At 38.6% G+C, this 21751-nt stretch overlaps 1 protein-coding gene across 1 annotated transcript in view; it reads right to left on the bottom strand.

Annotated features, from left to right (window-relative positions):
* KIAA1328 overlaps positions 1 to 21751 on the bottom strand; it is a gene marked incomplete at both ends in the record, with an annotated part of 180897 nt that overhangs the window by 11574 nt on the left and 147572 nt on the right. The window contains 2 exons of the mRNA XM_079548838.1: positions 13200 to 13308; positions 20460 to 20644. Coding sequence (XP_079404964.1) covers positions 13200 to 13308; positions 20460 to 20644 — 294 coding nt within the window. The remainder of the gene's footprint in view (positions 1 to 13199; positions 13309 to 20459; positions 20645 to 21751) is intronic.

The raw sequence follows: 21751 nt of genomic DNA, 5'->3' as shown, positions 1-21751 counted from the left end.
CGCCACAAACCTGAGCTCTGCTTGTTGCTCTGAGATCTTAATTGATAAAACCTCATTAATTGTAATGGCATAGTGACTGGCACAATCTTTTACAACACTTATGTTAGGATAAGAGAAATTAATAGAATCCTGCAGTTCATCTAAAGTCTAATCTCTGCTGGGAGCAAGTGACCAAAACTCCTTCTGAAGAAACTTCAGTATACTTCATAGGGTACAGCCGTTAAGTTTTACATATCATATGATTCTGTATTTTGCTGACATTATATTTGTAGTTTATGCTCAGTAGCTTCTTTTTCCTTCATCAAGTACTCAGATGCCTCCCATCAGATGGCAACTACTTTCCAGCCAGATCTGCACTAACTGGCACTGGTCTGCTCACCTCCCAGAGAGAGACACACACCGTTCTGGGTCCCTTATCTAATGAAACCCTTGGTGTCTACCCCAAACAGAACCACCTACTTCCTTCTTACACATCAGCTCTTTCTTAAATCACATTCATTCCATTTTTCCTGTGAGCAAACACAGCAACTGAGCTTGAATTCTCAGCATCCTAATGTATTGATTGCTTGGGTGCAGACCATACATGATGAGACAACACTCCCATAAAAATTGTATTCCAGTACCCAATTGCTGTAAAACCTCCTGCTTTGCACTGTTAAACCTCCTGCTCTGTGTTGGAAGGGTTGGGACTATCTGATGCTCCATTCATTTCCAGGTGCGCTGCTCAACTCTCAGGGGTAATCTTTAAATCAGCTGAGATTTCATACATCAAAGATGAGGATACATAATTCAAGAGAAGCCACTGAGATAGAACAGCTGTAAAAAAACGCAGTGTGTTGGTGGTGCTTGGTTTAGCATGTCAAAGAGGGGTGATCGCTGGCATGGAGTTGCACACAGCTGGCACAAGACCATGCTGCGTGGCAGAACGGGTGGCATCTTTGTGAGCTTGATAGGGACACAAGTGCTCAATAGGCTTGACACTGTGCAAGCTCCAAGTTAGAAGGCACCCTACAGAAAAAAACAGCAGTAAAGCACAGAGTATAAGGCACTCAGGCCTGGTGTTCCTTGGCCGTAGTCATCACAAGCTAACAACCTCTTTCAAAAACTTTACACAGGTGGTAGGCGTCCCACTGAGATAAATTACCTACTTCTGGTTGCTGAACAGATGGGCAGGGAAGTGAAATTTTAGTTTGTTCATTCCCAGCAGTAAGTAGCAAAGATGATCTCGGGCTCTGCAGGATTACTTTTCGATAACCATACACCTGTGGATAGTCCACACTTCTGTCAGAAACTGCATAACGTCACTGATACACCACAAAATAAGGCAGGGCACTTAGTGGCTCACAGGACTAATACTAAGTTTCTATATCATTCTGAATAACTGCAAGGCTGAGAAGGGCAAGAAAGTATTCACAGAGGGACCTCAGCTGGCAGGAGAAGTACTCCACCAAGCATCTCCTAACAAATGCAAAGTCCTGCACCAGGGGAGGAATAACCCCTGGCACCCGGTACATGCTAGGGCTGACTGGCTGAGAGGCAGCTTTGAAGAGAAGGAGCTGGACAAAAACCTGAATAGAATCATAGAATCTTCAAGGTTGGAAAGACCACTAAGTTCTTCTACTCCAACCATCAGCCCTTCCCACCACGCTATTATGTCACGTCCCTCACTGCCACATCTCCACGGCTCTTGGACACCTCCAGGGACGGTAACTCCACAGCTCACTGGCCAGCCTGTGCCAATGCCTCACCACTCTTTCTGAGAAGACATTTTTCCTAATATCCAACCAGAATTTACCCTGGTGCAACTTGAGGCCATCACCTCTCATCTTATTACTGCTACTTGGGAGAAGAGGCTGACCTCCACCACATCACAGCTTCCTTTCGGGGAGATGTAAAGAGCAAAGTTTAATATTTAGAAAAAGGCAAGTGAGGGATTGGAGTATGTGGCATGCAAAGGATGCCTGAGAGAACTCCAACTGCTCAGCCTGAAGCAAAGGCAACTTAGGGTGATCTTAAAGTACATACAAATACTTGATTAGCCAGGGAAAGAAAGTAAGGCCAGCTTCTTCTCAGTGAAAGGATGAGAGGTAACGGGTGCAAACTGAAACACAAGCTGACTCTGCTCTGAGCAAGCAGCTGGATTAGATGATCCCCGGAGCCATTCTATGACTTTATAGCGGTCTATTTGTCTCTTCATAAACATAGTAAGCCTCATGACAGTGTATGAGAGAATTCCAAGGATGGACTGTTGAGGATTGGACTCTGATTTGCCCATACAATATAGGCATTTGCAACCGATGAAGCTTGAACTGCCAGTGCCTGCAATTGCAAAGCCCCATAAACTAACCCATGCATTAACCAAGGGCTTCTGCACAGAAAGATTTGCAATTCAGTAAAATCAAACTGTCTGCATGAGAAACATGATGATGTATTTAAATACGGGGTTTTGCTCCCTTCCCGATACTTTACCGAATCACTTGAATCTATTCGTGTACAAATGCATCATAGTGTAAGTACACAACCTCGTATAAATATGTATATAAATATGTAAATATTTAGGAATATCCATATCCACACATTAAGAAACTTAGTAAAAACGTGGTTAGTATCCGCACCGTAAGCTTGCAAATATTTTTCGGGCAGAAATCTCTGGCTAACTTTATAGCAGGATCTCTCAAAGGAAGCAGAACTCTTGCTTTAAAAAATAAAACTAAGAAGAAATAAAAAGGAGCACGCTACAAAATGAATGTGACCCAGGGACTTACCCTTCTATGCAACAACACGAGCAGAGAGCACAGAGACAGTGAAGTCCGCAGGGCGTGAAATTAAAATTTTCACACAGATACAATGAAGTAATGATACAACGTTACAACCTTGGCACAAAAATCTTCTGGTTTGAGTGAAGTCATGCAATGTTACGGCTTGTGCGCAGGCAGGAACAGTCCGCTGCTAAAAAGTTTGTAACAAAATAGGAGGAGTGAAAGCAAGAGAACTGGATGGGCAATTGCAACAGGGCTACACATTGTGGTGATCCTGACGCTTCTTATGTCGATCATCACAGCCACATCGAGCTGCCAGCGCAGGCTCAGGCAAAGGGAGCACGCTTCTCTCTCACACCTAGAAATCTAGGAGCTGAGATGCCATTGGGAAATAGGAAAAAGACAGAAAGGGATTTGAGCTTGGCAAGGAAGGGAGAGGGAGAGGACATCTCTCTCACTACATCAGTTTGCTGCCTCTGAATGAGGCGGATGTGCAGGCTCCAAATTCCAAGCATATGGATAGGACCAGGGATGCACAGAGCAATTAGCAGAGTCAAGCTGGGATGAGCAGCAGCTGGAGCAATGCAAAAGTCCTTCTAGGAATTGCTTCATCTCATGGAGTGAAAAAGGGAAAGCAGTGTTGGAACAACATGGGCTATTTGGAAAGGACAAGGTCATGGGAACAAAAATGGGGCCTTTGTACAGTTCTCTGGCAGATCCATGTGCAGGGGCACGGTCGCAACAAAAGAACTTCATATATCAGACTGGAGACTTGCAAAGGATGCCATACACCTACACGCTGCAACACTGAATTATCAGATCATCTGCATGGATCAGGAAGCATTTCATTTCCAAGAGTATGAAACAGCCTGCAAACTCATAAATCATGAATCTGCTTGTACATTATGATGTTTCACAGATACCTGGTAGACTGACAGATGTGCGTGCATTCAACAAAATGTATTTATATGTCTGCACTGGGAGGAAAAAAAAAATCTGCATTCAGCTCTGCAGCTCATCTCCAAGCATGATCTCATGGTCAGAGGCACACACACAAGCACTACTGGTAATGAGGGGTGTGTGCCACTCACGCTTCTGGAAACGGAGTAGGAAAAGTGCACATAATGATGCAGAGGTCATTCCTGACATGGCATGTTTCTCACCCTGCTGATCCAGGACAGGACACACAGAGAAACATACACCAAAACGCGGCTTAATAAAATCTGTAAGTCTCCAGCTTATTAATTTAAAAAAAAAAAATTAAAAAAATCTCATTTCATTCCAGTGGTTTCATTAGATTAGACTTCTTCATCTTTATTAAAAAATAATCAGAACTGAAATGTTTCAATAAACTCAATTTCTGTTTTAAGTAGTAAAAGATGATTCAATGCAGATGAAGCAAAAATAAAAGTTAAAAGTACAATGGCATTAGAGGCTCTCAGAATCTCCCTTAAAAGATTTTAAATATATAAATTATACATTAGTACTCTAGAATGTCTTTTTTGTTATTGTTATTATTATTATTATTATTTTTTAACAGAAAAAGAACTTTGAAAGCACATTTCTCACTCAGCTTTCCAGTTGTACCTATCAAAACAAAAGCCTCTAAAGGTTATGGTTATGAAGGAGAGAAACAATATTTGAGGCACTGCTACTAAAATAGACAAAGATAACTTAGTACAGGACTATTTATGGTCAGTGAATGCTTAATTTTCCACTGTGTTTTCAAATTATTTCTCCCTAACACAATCAGACTGCGAGAAATAATTTTGGTTTTTTTTTCACAGAGGGTCATAAATGAAGTACAACCTCATAAGCAATACAAAACAGATCAAAATTATTATATGTGACCCTAAATTGTGTAGGAGCTAGAAACAAGTTGTTATAAGAAATTTATATGCTAAACCTAATCAGTATCTATAATGAAGTCCAACGTGAAGAAAAAAAAAAAAAAAACCCCACAATAAAACCCAAATCCTTTAAGATTATCTAAAAGTTGAGGAGAACTTCATTGCTATAGTGACGACATGCTAAAAACCAAAATTACCAATATTCAGTAGCATGTGTTTTTGAAAACAAAATTGTGTACTAGGAAGAGAGTAAAAGTCACACCTTGCAGCAGAAATTGGAGCTGTCACCCGCAGCAAAGACCTGTAAATTGACTTTAACAATCTCCTTGCTACAGCATGGGGGTGACCAGGCACTAGGAGGTGATCTTTGTAGGTTCCTTCCAACTAAGGATTCTCTATGACTCTATGATTCTAAGATTCCATGAAAAGCATAAATACACAAAAATAGGAAGTAAACTTGCTCGGGACCACCTAAGAGTGACAGTGCCTCAGCAGAAAAGGCTATTCACCATGAAGTTTTTGATGCCAAAGAGGACTTGGTGAGCAATTTATCACAAGTAAAGGTGTCATATAAATACATTACAGAACAAATCAACAGAATGAACAGTAATAAGCAGCTGGGATCAGTTGGTATTCATTCAAACTTCTGAGGGAGCATAGGGATGAAATAGCTGAACCACTGTTAACTATGATATAATTGCCTAAAACTGCCTCAGTTGTGTGGCAGTGAGAATTGGCAAATGTAAGGTTTATTTTTAAAATGATCCGCAGTGATACACAAATTTAAAAATAAAAGAATGTTGGTGTTTGGAACAAGCAGATTGATAGGAACTACAGTAAAGAAACTTCCACAATACAAGCTTGATCTATTGATGAAAAGTATATTTAATTGTAATCCATTGGAAATATCTACTAGATTTGTAGAATTATTATGCAACCTGAGAGGAAAAATAGAGTTTATAAAGTTTATCTGCAGTACCAAACATTTTCAGCAAATCTAACACCAAAGACTCAAAAGTTGTCGTAAGCTAAGAGGAAAATGGGCAGATAATTGTTTCAAAAATGAGAAATAAACAGATAACATTAAAATTGGTCCACTGGAAAGTGGCCAGGGAGGTCACCCAGGGAGCAACACAGAAATCTGTGAGGGCCTGACCTCTTTAATGCATTCGTAAGTGGGCTAGAGAAAGGACAACTAATGAGATGACAATACTACAGTGTTCATGGTACAAAAAACAAGAGCTGGAGGTCTTCACTGAGGCAGAGAATTAGAATATGATGAAGAAAAAAAAAAAAAACGGTACATTAAAGCCAGTCCTGGAAATGGGGCACATCTAACGGTATAAAGTGTTGGTTAATGTCCTTAAGCAACAGAGATGCAAGAATTTTTATTGTGTAAGTTATCACAAGCTCATGTGCCACTGAGGAGGATGCGGTACACCTGCACTCCCTCTCCCAGAGCTCTCAGTACCTAAGCCCTTTGATTTATAACACACGTATTAAAATTGTATTAATAACCAAGGCACAGACCATGCAGCACATAGGTTAACCCTGCATTTGCCTCCAATACATAATCAACACATAAATGACAAACAACTTATTTTTAGTTCCACATATTCAGCTACAAGAGGAATAAGATGTCAGTGTACGTTACTCCAGGCTTATTTTACAGTCCGCAGGAAGACAGGCATCACCAAAAGGTGATTTAACTGATCCTAAAATAAGTCATCGGCCATAAAATGAGCTGGGGGTAACTAGCTCAGTCGTCTCGAGATAAGCAAGATGAATTCTACCCTAACTATACTAGCATCACAGTTAATCATCGTTATTATGTGGACCAACCAAGCACAGAGATTCACTGTGCCAGGATCCTTCTCTGAGGAGTTTACAGCTTGAATATTCCAGGCAGGCAAAGGAAGGAGAGAAAGGGGATAAGCGCAGAAGCGATGGGGTGGAAGTATGACAGAGCCAAACTGTGAGAGAATGGATAGATGTGACTATTTTGAATATATTATTATTCAGTTCCTTTAAAAGAAAAGAAAAAGAAATAAATATATTTTTAAAATATATTCTATTAAAAAAATAAAAAACATATATTAAAAAATAAAAAAACAAAACAACAACAACAAAAAAAACAGAGTTCTCTTTTGCAGGAGAAGTGAATGCAGTGCTAGGAAGGGAATCATGCAGAACAGTTCCTTACAGAGTCATAAGAGAGTAACCAAGATTGGTCTTAATTTGTCAAGCTCTGCAGAAACTGCCATGACAGCAGTTCCTTGAAAATGTTTAAAAGCTACAACACAGAGCACTCAGAGTTCCAGTGGAAGAAAAAAAGCAACAGTCAAAAGACAATATTTTTTGTTTGTTTTTTTTTTTTAACAAATAGGCAAAGCAAGACACAGAATGAAACTGCAAATACTGAGTATTTTCAGACTAACTTTTCATTGTTGTGATTACATGAGAATGAAGAATCACATCCAACAAACCAACCTTTGTGTAGGATTTAATGTGGCATATGATAACTGGCAAAAGCAATGGGGGAAAAGAAGTGCAAAAACTAATTAAGGTAACAATGAAAATGATGGTAAGAAGCAGACCTAAGAGGTTCAGTTAGCTTCATAATGTGATCTGTAGTCTATTTAGCTTTGCTTATTATTACTTTCAAACTACAATCAACTTACTGTCATACCACTGAATGTTGAAAACTTTGCCAACTACTTGAAAACTGACATGCTTGCTGTTGCGCTGAACATTCCCAGAAGTCATTTCCCCCTCTTTTAATACAAAATCCTGTCAGATCCACATAGCTGAATAAAAAAAATGTGTAAAGAATACGTAGCTGTAATAGACCTCCCCCAACTACTCAACTTTGGAATAAAAGACGATCAAAAGAGACTGAAAGATCCAGTGCTAGATTAATGCAAATATCTACCTGTTTGCAAGTGTACTTTTTGATTAAACTGGCATACATCAAGTACAATTAGAAAGGTTATTTATAACTAAGAAATACATAATTCTGCATTTTAATGAGGGTGACAATTACAGCCAACAGTTGCTAATTAACATTAATCCCTTTGCACTGCAAGTCTAAACTTCCCAATACGATTTTCATTGTCAGCTACGGACACAGAAAACAGCGACTGCAAAGCAGCTATTAGGGGGGTTACTTTGACACAAATAGGTGCTCCTTTTACACACAGTAAAGAAAAAGAATCTCGTGGTGTTTTAAATTTGATAACCTCAAATGTAAATACAGAATGTCATTTCAAAATTTACTTCATGTCTACCACATGAAATATAATCAAGCTTTATCATTTTCAAGGCTGAACCCAATTCCAAGTTTCCCAAGAGCCAAGCTTCACAGATAAAATGAGATTTCAACACAAGTTTGAAATCTTCCATTGTTAAATTTGGTTTCGATCCCATTCCTGGGCTCCCATCTGCATTTCACATCCAAAAGTCCAAAGCTTTCAGTGGTCGTAAGAGAAGAATCCTGTCTGTATCAGTATCTGAAGTAAAATTCCATAGCAAAGCCTGAAGATACGAATGACTGACACAAACTGACTTGCTACTGCAGAATAATCTTATTGCTTTTTTAAAAAATTTGTTCTGTAATCTATCAAGAAAATATTGATTTTAAAAATAAAGCCTGAAATTTCAATCAGAATTTTCCCAAATTGCTCTGCACTTCTATTCTAAATGCATTTCTATTCATTGATTATCATTTCTCTGTAAGTACATGCCATGTCTACAAGGGCAACTGTTGGCCATCTTATGCGGTTCTCTTACTGATAGTCACGCCCCCTCTACAAGAGATGATTTTGTATGCACGTAGTTTCCAAAGAGAAATTACATCCATTTTAGTCTTTCAGCCAAGGTCTTTTCAGAAAGAAGAACACTATCAGTCTCTTCTCATACTGATCTTTAGCAGGAAGAGAGAGATGGTCGGACACCAGAAATGCACAAGATTGTAATACAGCCAGTAAATAAAGCCTCTGAAAGAGTGCTGAGGTGCTCACCAGCTGGGTCAGGCAATTGGAGTGGGATCAATGTTAGATGTAAGTAAATGAGAAGGCAGAAAAGGAGAATTGTGAGCACTAAGCAAAGAAACCTATAATGCACTTCTTACAAAGCGCTGTAAATTTCACATTTATTTTGTAAGTATGAGATAGATGGGTTATTTCTACATACAGAGGTGCCCAACTAAAATCAAGATAAGTGATATTAATGTCCTGTGGTCAGTATTATTGAACCTCGAAAGCAATAAACTATGAGTCGATAAATATTACATTTGCAACATAGTTAACATTCTTCTACTGTCTCTGGCACTTATTACACATTGTAACCGCAAGTCTACAATACATTATTCATATTTGGGGTGTCACTGAGTGATGGATTGCTGTAAGAGAGGCTGTCCTTTAAATAAATCAACAAATAAAAATGCAAATGTTAACATTTTCAGCCACAACTTTTTCCATCTTGAATAGGGAATGAAAATTTCACATTATATCGACAGCCAGCAGAGAGAACAATTAACAACCTACACTGTGAATAAGAGAGATTAATTTGCCAACGTCTGGTTTTATCACTTGCATATGGAACTATATTGGACTTTTTGCACTGCTGGCTCTCACGGGGAGTGGGCAAAACTTGTGTATCATATCATGATCATCACCAAGCTCAGCACCCCACTCCAAACACACTTTCAATTCCTTTAAATGCTCATTAATTAGATCTGGAATGGAAGCTTTGCCCTCCTTGTCCTCCTTTTGAATATTGAATCATTCTAAGGGGAAACATAATCTATATCTTTGGCAGTGCTTGCTTAGACACTATGGGAGAAGAAACTTCACTGCATTGTCTTAGGAGCAGAACCACACTCGGGCATCCGACATGCATAAATCTGAGAGGCATAGGTAAGACAAAAGCCTAAATCTCATCATTGTTGTATTTCCTAATATTCAGCACAACAGATCTTCTCAGTACTATTCCAATGTGCATTATTAGGCTTATAACTGCACATTATATTTTACTTCAGATATTAATTTGCTTAAAAGCCCCTGAATACACATTCATCTGAGATGTGCTGGGCAATTGCGTAAATAGTTTTGTTTTTAAAATGTCCCTAAACACAAATTTACACAATACAATCTGTTTATAAGAACTCCAACAGGCCACTACAGCCTACAGATAATAACACAGTTCGAATACAGTATTCCTATTGCAGGAACTTCTAAATCACTTATTTGAATAACTACAAAAAACTTCACACCAAGACGATGCATTCAGGTAGTGCTGAAATTCTGATTTAAAACTGCAACACGAAAGCACAGGCTTAATGCAGAAATCCCAGACTATCACTCAATCCTTTAATTTACTTAACTGTTCTTAAATTTACTTCTTGCCCAAAGTGAAAAATGCTGCAGGAGAATTATCTGTTTCATGGGGAGCAGAACAACCTTTGCCTGTGTCTTTTTAAGTGCTTGATTATCCACAGTGTTACAGGACATACTGTGCAAAACTTGACATTACAACTGTTTCCGCGTGGGGAGAGCCTGACAATTGCACCAGGGCTGTAATCTAATTAAATGGTCTTTCACAATGCACAATTTGCAATACTTTTTTTTTCTTTTTTTTCCTGAGAAAGCATAAATTAATATTTTGATTTAGAACAGTTTCATTTCTGTTTTGTAACACAGTATTTGTCTTGCTACAACCATTACCTGATGTTACCTGAGGTATGATCTAGTTTATGTAACAACGTTCTCATTACTGAATGAAAGCATATAAATGCCACTACCTACTCAATTTCAGCTCCCTTCATAGCCAAAAGAACAGAGCCTTGCTTCTAGGCAAACAACAGTTACAGAAGACATGTCCCTGGCCACCAAAAAGCTATGTAATAAACACTTAGAGGAACAATGCTTTAGGGGTAAAGAACAGAACTCACTCTTCGGAGTCCGAACTTTGCCTATGATTTTTTCAAATATGCAGGCTTTGATCTAGATAAATAAGCACATGGAATAAGAAAGCTTTCCAGACCTGCTGTGAGCATATTTTCAAGGGGCTCGTGCAGGTGTAGACACTTGGCTTAACAATACTGGATACCCAAACATGTAATGCTTGGCTGTGTTACAAGAAGCAGCCACAGGCAAGCGTTAAAGCAACATGGGCAAACTAATTCACTATTAGCCTAACTCAGGATGCCAGATAAAGAAATATTACATTTTCTTTCAGAGACACCACTGAAGCAAGCTCGTGCACATTTCTTCTGAAAGTCTGACCCTTCCACTGGTCTAGCATTAAGAATTTGGGAGTACACACCTTTTATCTTCTCAGGAACTTACTTCTTGACCCAGAGGTGATTCAGTGAGAGAGAGAAAGCACTGCAGTGATTGTTCCTGAAGCACAAGGTAGCTGTAACACACTCTGAAATCGCCATTGAGCTCTGCCAAGAAGGGCTATCAAGCCAACACATCTTCTACCTGTCATGCCTGCTGATCTAGCATGCCCACCCAGAAGCTGAGTGAGCACCCCAAAGCCTTGCTCTGGCAGGGAGCTTCTGTCACTTTCCAACACCTTCTCCCTGGCAAACTTTCCAATGCTGCTACTGCCGAGCGCCAGGGTTTGTGCTAGTTAAAGCTGGCACAAACATTAGTTGAATCTAGTCCTATAAATTTAAACAGTCAAAAGTAATTAGATTTACATGTACTGCCGAATAAATAAATTTGCTCTTCGGCTTGGGCTTTGTGCTGCAAGTTTCCATCTCATGCCAACTGTTGTGGTTAGGCTGTTAAATCCTTCCAAATCACGGATTATAATGAACATGCTGACAAACCCGAACTTTAGTGGCACAAAAGCAGCAATAATTCTCAATATTGATTAATTTAGTTAGTTAAACCTGCAGTCTAAGCTTATAACCATTTAGTGATAAATTGAGACCAACCTGCTGGTCAAGCAGGTTTTTTGATGAAGGATAGGATCAGCTTTAGGTTTCCAAAAAAATACTTGTCCATTTACCATTTTCAATTAGAGAAGGCCATGAGTAAGGGAAAGCACAACATGGCTGCTTAAGCTGGTCAATTATATTTAACAGCACCAACAGAGAGAAAGCAAGCTGGTGAGAATGGGAGAGAACCCCCCCTAATATGGGATTTTTCACAATTTGCCATCAACTGGTAAAACAAACCTTTAAAAATGACAGCTAATCAGATTTTTTACTGATTGCTTTATCTGATATGATCTAACAGCATATTTCAACAATTATTTTACTCCCCTCTGTGGAAATGAATGGACCATCAATCCTCTTGAATAAAATTCCTTTTTCTGCACAGTTGTTGTATGATGTGAATAATTATATCTACTCCTTAGTGCTTGGATAGAATCTTAACTTATCACTATTAGATGGTATCAAGCAGTACTTTTACACACTCTTTATCCGATATTACCAGCTTGCAAAGGTAAGTCTTGCTTCTAAGAGAAATGTTAAGGCAATCTTGCAGTTTCTGTTTGCTTAAACACAGTTACTTGTGGGAAACAGAGACCAATATATCTCAGTTTTTAAATCCTCCCAGAGAAAAAAAAAAAAAAAAGTGTTTCCATAGCAAGTAAGTACAAATTTGTCAATATTGGTAGTGGTTTTTCACCTATCATATATTGCAAGTTCTCTCAAAAGATAGAAATAAACTGCCAGCTGCTGCCAAGTATACAGGAATGATATCAAGAATACATTTTCCTAGTCCACTGGGCCAAAGAAAGATTAAATCTAACTCAAGCCCTCTCATTCTCCAAGAAACATTTAACTCTTCTTATGAATGGCCATACAGTCTTGTCATCCCACTGCACAGAATCATCTAAGAGCATAAAAAATACAGCGAATTCGTACTATAATCAGCATTTACACTGTTGTTTAACTAAAGATTTTATTATAATAAAGAGTGGGATATGTTAAAAAAAAGTAAGGACTGTATGTTATTTTTCTCGGCATTTACCCCTAGAATTGTAATCTAATCCTGTCCTAAAAGGCAAGTTGTTCTTAGACTCTAATGTGTAACAACAATGCTGTTTTCTGCTTCTTCTTTAGAGCAGAAGTGATAATGCTGCTTTTCCAGCACATTTAGTGCAGATATATAGCATAATCAGGAATTGCTGGCTTAATGTGATTTTGTTGCTTGTCATTAAACAACTCTGGTATAAAATATTTTAAAACAAATGCCATTTGATAAAATATTGGGTGGAGGGATTACTGGGGGAGTAAAATCTTTAAGAGGATTTAAAGTCTAACAAGGGTTAACACCATCCATTCAAATAATTTATAAATTTATTTAATGCGTCAGTACTTGAAACATAAAATAGTTTCTGTTCTAAGTAAAATTAAAATGTTAGAACTTGGCATATTCCTGCTTTTCTTATTCTAACAAGCAATTTAAGGCTTACTATAAATGTCAGAAGGATACCTCAGTTTTTAGTCTATATTATCCATCTTGTGCTAACATGAAACATCATAGAAATTCAGCCACTTCCCCGCATCTAGGAGAGTTTGATAGTTGTGTTTGCAGAATCTTAAACCAGAGATTACCCAGAAGCTTACCGTGAAATGTCATGCTGGATTGGTGATGTGGCTGTGGTTACAAGCTCTTTGCTGCTGCCCATCAGTGCAGGAGATGTGGCTGCATCCCCCCTAGGTCCTGAAGTTGTCCCTGTGGAACAAAGTGAAGACATTAGAGGCTAGTTAGCTTTCATCAATTATTTCATGATTCTGTGTTACTGCACAGAACTGGACTAAAAGTGGTTACTTTTTTTTGAAGTCTTTAATACACAGTGAAATTGCAATCAAAGAATTTGCTACCTTTTGACAGTACTGCGCATAGCATTCATTTCAAGATCACCATATGAAATCAGGTCTGCATAATAAGCCATATATTATAGTCTTCATCTTACTGTCCAAATGTTGACAGACTTCACTGTTACCATTTCATACACTAATCCACAGGATCCAGCTTGTTTCACAGAAACAGCTCTCATATCCTCTTATGAAACCTTTTTTTCTTGTGTGTGTGTGTGTGTGTATAACTATTACTATAACAATATGTTGCTTTAAATAAAATAGAACAGCTAGTCCACTCCTTTCTTCCCTTGGAAATCCTCAAATTATAAAATTGTTCAAGTTGAAAGATGAGGTCCTGTAGTCTAACCTCCACTCAAAGCAGAACCATCAAGATCAGGTTTTCAAGGCACCTATATGGCTAGTTTTCAGTATTGCCACTGATGATGAGTTATCTTCTCTGTGCATCTTGTTTCAGTGCTTCACCATCCTCAGAGTGAAAATCATTTCCTGTAATAGCTAGGCCAACATTTCCCAAGTTGCAACTTGGTACAGTTGTCTCTTGCTTGTTGCTGATGGGCACCTTCAAGAAAGGTCTACAGTGTCTCATAATGTGAATGAAGAAAGTGGGAAGATCAGTGCTGGATTTCTTCTGAGGCTGAATGCATCCAGCTTTCTCAGCCTCTACCTGTACTTCATGTGCCTGGCTTCAACAGACATGCAAAAGACATTTGCATTGTATTCAACAACCTCTAGGCAGGGGCCAGGGGAGCAAAATCCTTCCCAGTATAAGAGCAAAGCAAGTCCAAGACCATCTCATGAGACTGAATGTGTACAAATCTACGGGAACAGATGACAAGCATGCCATGGCCCTGAAGGAACTGGTTGATGTGGTTGCTTTGCCACTGTCCATCATATTTGAAAAGTCATAGCTGTTAGATAAAGTCCTCAGTGACTGCATAAAGAGAAACACAACTCTCAATTTTAAGAAAGGGAGAAACAAGACCTTGGGAACTACAGGCTGTGAGCCTCACATCTGTGCCTGCTAAGATCATGGAACAGATCCTGCTGGAAAACATGTTAAACCACAGAAAGTTGAGAAGATGAGACAGCTAGCACAGCTTTGCCAAGGGCAGATCATACCTAACCAACCTGGTGGCCTTCTGCAATGGAGTAAGGGCCTCAGTGGACAAAAGAAGGCCAATTGATGTCAACGACTTGGACTTGTGCAAGGCTTTTGACATGCTCCCACACCACATCCTTTTCTCTAAATTGGAGAGATATGGGTTCAAAGGGTAGACTATTTGATAGATAAGGAATTGGTTGGATGGTCACGGCCAGAGGGTTGCAAGCAACGGTTCTATGTCCAGGTGATGGCTGAACATAAGCGATGCTCTCCAAGGATCCATCTTGGGACCATCCTTAATTGGTGCTTTCTACAAATTTCCTAAAGGTGCATCCTGTACCACTGTTAAAATTGCTAACGTTAAACAGCATCAGTCCTGGTAAAAATCATTGATGGACTTCACTAGCAACTGGCTGCCAGCTGGACTGACCACAACACTATGAGGATTACCCATACTTTCACCCATATTCCAGCCTTCATCTATCCACCTCAGAACTAAGTTTTATAGATACTGCTTACCCAGACAGTGTACATGCAGGTCGTCAGTGACAAGTGGAATAGGCAAGTTAGGGATAATCTGATTTTGTAGGTAAAAGCCTCTGGGATTGCTTTTTAAAAATATGTCACTAGTAATGACTTATCAACATGACGTAAATGAAAAGTAAATATAGGGAAAACCACAGGTTTAAACAAAAATCAAAATCAAATCAGTATCTAGCTCTTTAATTCTGTCATGTCTAAATATTTCTCAGCTCTGTGAACAGCAAGCTTATCTACCATTCATGCTGAAATATGAAGCAATGCATCAAGGTTGGAGCTCCAACTTCTGCGCAAAATTTACAGACATCAAAGAGATTATTCAAAATATTATTTTGATTTAAGAAGTATACAAATACATGTCTACAACCTCGTAAGAACAAATGTTTTAAGTACATTCTAGTGAGGCCAAAAAAGAGATAGGTTCTTACTGTCCTGCTACAGTGCACTGTGCTTCAACGCTGTGTAGGGAAAAAAGCTCCCCTAGTGAACAGTTAATTATCAGAGAAGAAAGTTTTGGAAATATTGTGGGGATATATGTTGATTGGGTGTCCTTGGTAACTTGAGAGCATGCCAAGCCACTATAGGAGTGGGTATGCATACAAAGACTGGAAGCCTCTTGCTTAGACTTTTGGCTTCAAAACTGAGTAAGTGAGACTTAGAAACCATTTCAACTGACAGTGGAATGAGGCAGCTGGATCTTAAGAAACCAATACTGAAGTAATAAAAGCTTGGCGACCATGAGAGAATATATTCAATTCCTGTATGAGAAAAGGCTGGCACATTGTCAACATACTACATTCAAAACAAAGTAGATGTATTTCTCCGAAAAAGAAAATATATGGACTCAGAGTGGCCAATACAACCTCAAGGGGAATGTTCATAGACCTACATTTGAAAATATTACCAAGGCAAGAAATGAAAAACAAGAAAAGGGGCTAAGTAATAATATATTGATGCTGTTAGACTGCACAGAGCTAGAACAGGGGTAGCAAGAAATCTTGAATAAGCGCATATACAAACAAAAAAATGTTTTAAATTACATCTTGAAAAAGGCAGACAAGTCTACTGAGGGAAAAGAAACACCAAAGAGAAAGCTGGTCCATTAATATATGGAGAAGATTAAATCAATAATGATCTTAAAATGGTCAAACTACTAATAACTTTAAAATATAGTATAAAAAATAAAGAAAATGAATATTGGCAAATACTGTTTCATAAAGCTGATGAAAAGAAATTATCAAGGGGAAAAAAAGATAGAAAATCTTTAGTCTGAAGGATATATATTTCATAGCTAAACAGAATTAGTTAATGAATTTATGAAGTGACTGGTAATTATTTATGAAAAGTCGTAGAGAACTGGGGTGATGCAAATGACAGCAAATTAATTAGATTTCCAGGTGTTAGAAGACAGTATGAGACTGGAAAAGTTACAGATGACCTAGAGAACTAAGGGACATGGAAAAAGAATAGACACATTCACCTGGAAAAAGAAACCTCATATGTGGTGTGAATAATCTAAATTCTGATATCAATGCAAAGAGAGAGCTGGAGTAGAAAAGAATAGCAAAAAATAAACTAGATAAAGGCAAGGTACCCACAAAGCAATTACCAATGCCTTCTGAATGGTAACACTAAGAATGCTATTTAACTTAGTGCAAGAATGATTTAAAGTAGGCTAAGTGGACTTTTGAGAAAATTCTAATAGCTGAATATTTCTGCTTGAGAAACAGAAAACTAAAGCATGAAGAGTGGAGAAATTAGCAGCCTACATTTTTGAAAGTGTGAACACTACAAATGAAGAGAAGCTGTTGAGTCTGGTTCAAGCAGCAATGGAATGAAAGTAAGCAATGGGAAATTTAGGTTGATAATCATGAAGGAAATCTTTATGAATTGAATAATAGTAATATTCATAATGCTTAACATTTATATAGTACTTTACATCTTCAAAGCACTTCACTAATATTAACTAATTGCTCTATTCGATTGCAGGGAAGAGTCTTCCCTCAAGGGAACTTGTTCCAGATCCTGAATCCCTAAGAAGCTCCATTAGAAAATCTACCAAAAACAAACACTGTAGAAGAAAATCAGCCCCTGGAAAAGTACAGATTCTATGAGATAAAATATTTTTTTTCTTTCTCCGACTTTTCCCCTTACATATAGAAAGGAAAGCTGCTCATGCTATATATTATCATGCAGATGCTGCATTCCCCTGAAGTGATACAAATGGAAAAATATAATTCCTTTGTTTCAGTGTAGACAGATCTAAAGAAGGAGGTAAACAGAATGACTTTCTGTGAGGTTGTACAGAAGCAAAGTGTCCCGTATTGCAGAATACAATCTAGCTTATTTTCCCAGCCCAAAAGCAAAATTTTCCAGGGCAGAAGGAAAGAGAAATACACACTTCTGTACTTCAGTGCTTTTGACCTAGACAAGTTGTTAGATTTTAGTACAAATTGACATAGCTGCTGGTGACACCAATAAAAACAATTTACTGCTGAAAAGATCTAAGACTCAAGGATTGCTTCGTCTGCTTAAAGTTTTGCTGGTAGAACTAAAAAGAAGTTTGGCTACAAGACACAAACACCTAGTAAAGCAAAGGAGTAAAAATTTAGGAGCGAACAGAAGTGAAAGGTAAGAAGCCTTCAGTGAAAGAATAAATACTGACTGCCTAAGCTGGGTTGATTCAGTAAGTTTCCAGCTTGCAAAGAGAGCAGAAGTGCTCCTTTTGCTCCACAAGGCGATGGGGCCAGGTTTTTCTCCTTTTTCTCCTTACTAAACTTCTGTAGTGAGAAAGGAAAAGTGGGCTTGTCAAGAATTACACCTTCCAAGCACACCACTCTCACAGTAAGTGAGCAATCCCGTGGGCAGTAAAGCCATCCTTCATTCCAGCACAGAAATGGTTCACCAATTAGTCAATTCATCTTCTCAAAACAAAACCTAAGAAGACAAAAGTATTGAAAAAGGACAACACCAAAATCTGGTACAAAAGCGTATGCTGCTGTGTAGAGACACTACCATGAGTTACACAGTACCCCCAAAAGTGCTGGAAAATTATGCTGTGCTGTAGTAGAGCCTAAAGACCTACAACAGACCTGGCTTTACAGTAAGATGTACCTGGGGAGCCATCCTCTCCAGCCTTAAACATTCACAATTTAAACTGACAGGACAGATCAAGGAATGAGAAAAAATAAACCTCTGTAGCAGTAGTGCAACAGCTGACTGTCAGGAAGCTCTCAGCAGTTAGCACTGCTCTCTTCTGACCAAATTAACATGTGAAAGTTTGTTGCTAGATAACACCACATTTCATGTCTTGGGATGTTATCTTGCTGACTTTGTATCGTCACATAGCATGGCTTAGATGGGGCTTAGTGACTGCACTGCAGAAGAGGGACTACTTTCTACTGACAATAGGCAACAACCAGAGAGACTTCCAGGCTTGCTGGCTCCAAACTCTGATGCCCTTTGATAAATTGCACATTTTTATGAATTCACAACAAAAACAGTATTGATATCCCCTATTTTATTCTTGGTAGATGTGACTTACCCACTTGCTAACAAAAGAATGAAGTCTAAAGCTGAAATCCTGTTCAGAAACAGATGGTAATATGTAGTAGAAGCAAGGACAAGGAACAGCTAAGTCCAGGACTACCTGGAATTAAGAAACTTAACATTGTGCCCTGGTGATCCCCGGAGATGAGAAAACACCATACAAGTATGTGTGTATGGTTGTTAAAGGAGTTCAAACATATAACAGAGGGAAGCCAATTAAAAAGGTTCTAAATACAGAAGACTTCAACTTCAGTGATTAGTGCTAGGTAATTTGCCTTGTGATAAACAAGCTATTCAAATCAGTAATAGACCTGAGGTAGTTCCACAGCTTGAAATAATTTCTCTGAATTTTATCTGGTATCACAGTAAATGCCGATGTTTATAAGCTAAATTTTGCCATGCAGCTCAAGGCTACTAATCCCAACAAGTGCTTGCTTAAAGACACCCACCATCTTCAGGTATTACACTGACCAGTATACTCACTAAATCAGCGCAGGTGCAGTTTGGTTGCTATGTGCAATGTGCAGTGTGTAACTTCTTCTAAGTACTAGAAAATGAAATGAATGAATGCAGGGAAACCCACGTTGGATATTTTTTTCTCCCCCAAATCTATGGAAAATAAATTACTTTTTTGGGACTATCTCTATCCAAGGAACAAAACCCATCATCCAACTGTGAAAAATCTCAATTTCATCACTACAGTATTGAGAAGGAGAGGGGAGAAGGAATAGGAAAAGAAAAAAAATAATGATAGCTGAAAAAAACATAAAAGAAAACCATCAGTGAAAATTGCCCCTGAAACTTTGCAGAATTGTAACGGCTTTCTCTTGCTTAAATTGATTGGTGTAGCAATGTTATAAAATGACTATTAGGATTCATTGTGCACAACAGAAAGTGTGAAATGTCAGCAGACTATACAGCAAAAGTAATGGGTCCTGAACCCCTGTTAGTCAAAAATGATTTTGTTTCAAATTAGAAATTGATTTTTTTTGGACACAAGCCTTTTACAGGCTTCCAACTTTTGTAGCTGTGCCTTGGAAGAGATTAACCTCAGCCACTGTTTGGGTCCAGGCTGATGATACCCTTTTGAAAGTTTCTTCACAGGGACTGCTTTTTAATGTTGGTACGGTCTTAACCAATAACACAAGTTATTTGTTCCTTTGAGAACTGCACCACATTTCTTTTCATTTTGCCATTTTCTTTATTTTTATGCTGACATATACAGCAAACTGGCTGACAAGTTAAGGAAAGAAAAAAAAAGCTAGCTCATAATTGAACCAAGGATTATGTTCAAGGCTCAGCAGTGAAACATCCAAGCTGCTTTTGTGCCCAACACTCTCTTCCTGAGAAAGCAAGCTTTCTCTGCTCCTTAAGTGGAGGTACTAAGCTAAGAGCAGGATAGATTCTAGCAGTACAGACATCCCTGTGTGGCAAAATATCAGGTAGCAATGGTGGAGCCATTTCTTGGGGAGGAAAAGAATGTGAAGAAGATTACATTTCAAGAACAAACCCCACTGCACTTATTCTCCGCTTGCTGGGAAAGGAAAAAGAATTGTTGAAGTAGTTTTTTGAGATTAAAGGGCTATTCTTTTCTCTTTTATCAGGAACACCAACCAAGAAGATCACTTGTTATTTACAAGTTTTGTGTGCTTTTACTTTGAATGCAGCTAACTTCTGTTGGGTTGTTTCAAGCAACTTGCAATCTTCTCCCTCTAACTGTGCATTTTGCTGATCTCCTCTTGAACACACACCCAATTTCTAAGTGCCATCAGTGTAATCATGGCCCTGCAATACAGCATACTTTCTCTAACCTTTCCTTGACTTGCTGCCTTCCCTCTTGGCCTGCATCAGAAGGGCTTGCCTATCTTCCACATTTGCACCAATACCAGCCATCTTCTTCCCCAAACTGCTCCCACCGCTGCTCCGTGATGCTCTGGAGGCTTTGCTCACTGGTGGTGTCCTGGGATCATAATCTTCACGTTTTGACACCGGTACACTAGGAAGAAAGAAAGGTGACTCAGCTACATGACATTGACCTCTTTAACACTGCACAAACTCTTTAACACCTCCTCCTCCAGAAGCATAACCACCATGGTGCTGGTTGAGCTCCTGCTCAATCCATTTACAATTTCTGAAGGCAGGATGCCTAAGGATTGAAGGGTTAAGTTACCAGCTACTTCATTTTCCATGGGAGTCATTGGTTATCAGCAGCTGGCAGCAGTCAGACAATTCCATTTGGAGTTTTGCTGTATTTGGAATATTCCCCAAAGCATCAGGTCTTGGATTTTCTGAGTGTTTAGAACAGGACAAGTGGGATGAAGATACAGAGAGGATTTTGCTCAGCATGGCTGAGGAAGGTTGAAAGAAAAAAAGTAATAAAAAATGCTCACTTTGCTAGGAAAAAGGGGAAATAAAGAAGAATCAGATAGATAGGATAAAAACTAGAATCATGGTTTGCAAAAAGGAAGCAGATGACACATTGATCAAAGGAAAAAGAAAAGGATGAGAAACAAAAAGCGATGAGCTAAAAGCACAGAGGTAATTCTGAGAAGGACAGCAAATGTATGAATGAGCTGTAGAGAGAGAACCTGCTGTAGCAAATGCAACAGCTTAGGTAGAAAGTAAGAAAAGAGAAAGCCAGAAAACACAACAGACAGCATGTTCCAGGAAGGTCTCATGCAAAAGATTTTAAGCATTCCACAAAGACAGCCAGGATGCAAATCTGATGACATAGAGTAAGCATGATTTCAGTCCCTGCAGACACACAATCACAAAACATTTGGGGAACACAGGTCATTGAGACCATCTTTCTCTAAGTAAAGGCATCAGACAGCTTTCAAATTCTGCTCTGAGGAAAAAGACTACTGCTTTAAACAAGGATTCCCAACATTTATAAATCATTACACCCATGGCCCTTATGCAGTTAAAGAAAGCAATTAAAAATATTTTTAAAACCTTTGGATTATCCACAGGAAGGAATACAGTTCATCCCAAGATTATACCACTCTGTTTGCAAGCATGGGACTGACATACAGCTTTCCTAAGTTAGCAGAAGATTATACAAATCTTTTTCCTGTTTAAGTACCAATTTTGCATGGATAAC

Source organism: Tetrao urogallus, assembly GCF_951394365.1.
Source record: "Tetrao urogallus genome assembly, chromosome: Z".
NCBI classification, from domain to species: Eukaryota; Metazoa; Chordata; class Aves; order Galliformes; family Phasianidae; genus Tetrao; species Tetrao urogallus.
Note: the sequence above shows the minus strand (reverse complement) of the source record. Positions and strands in the feature narration are given on the sequence as shown.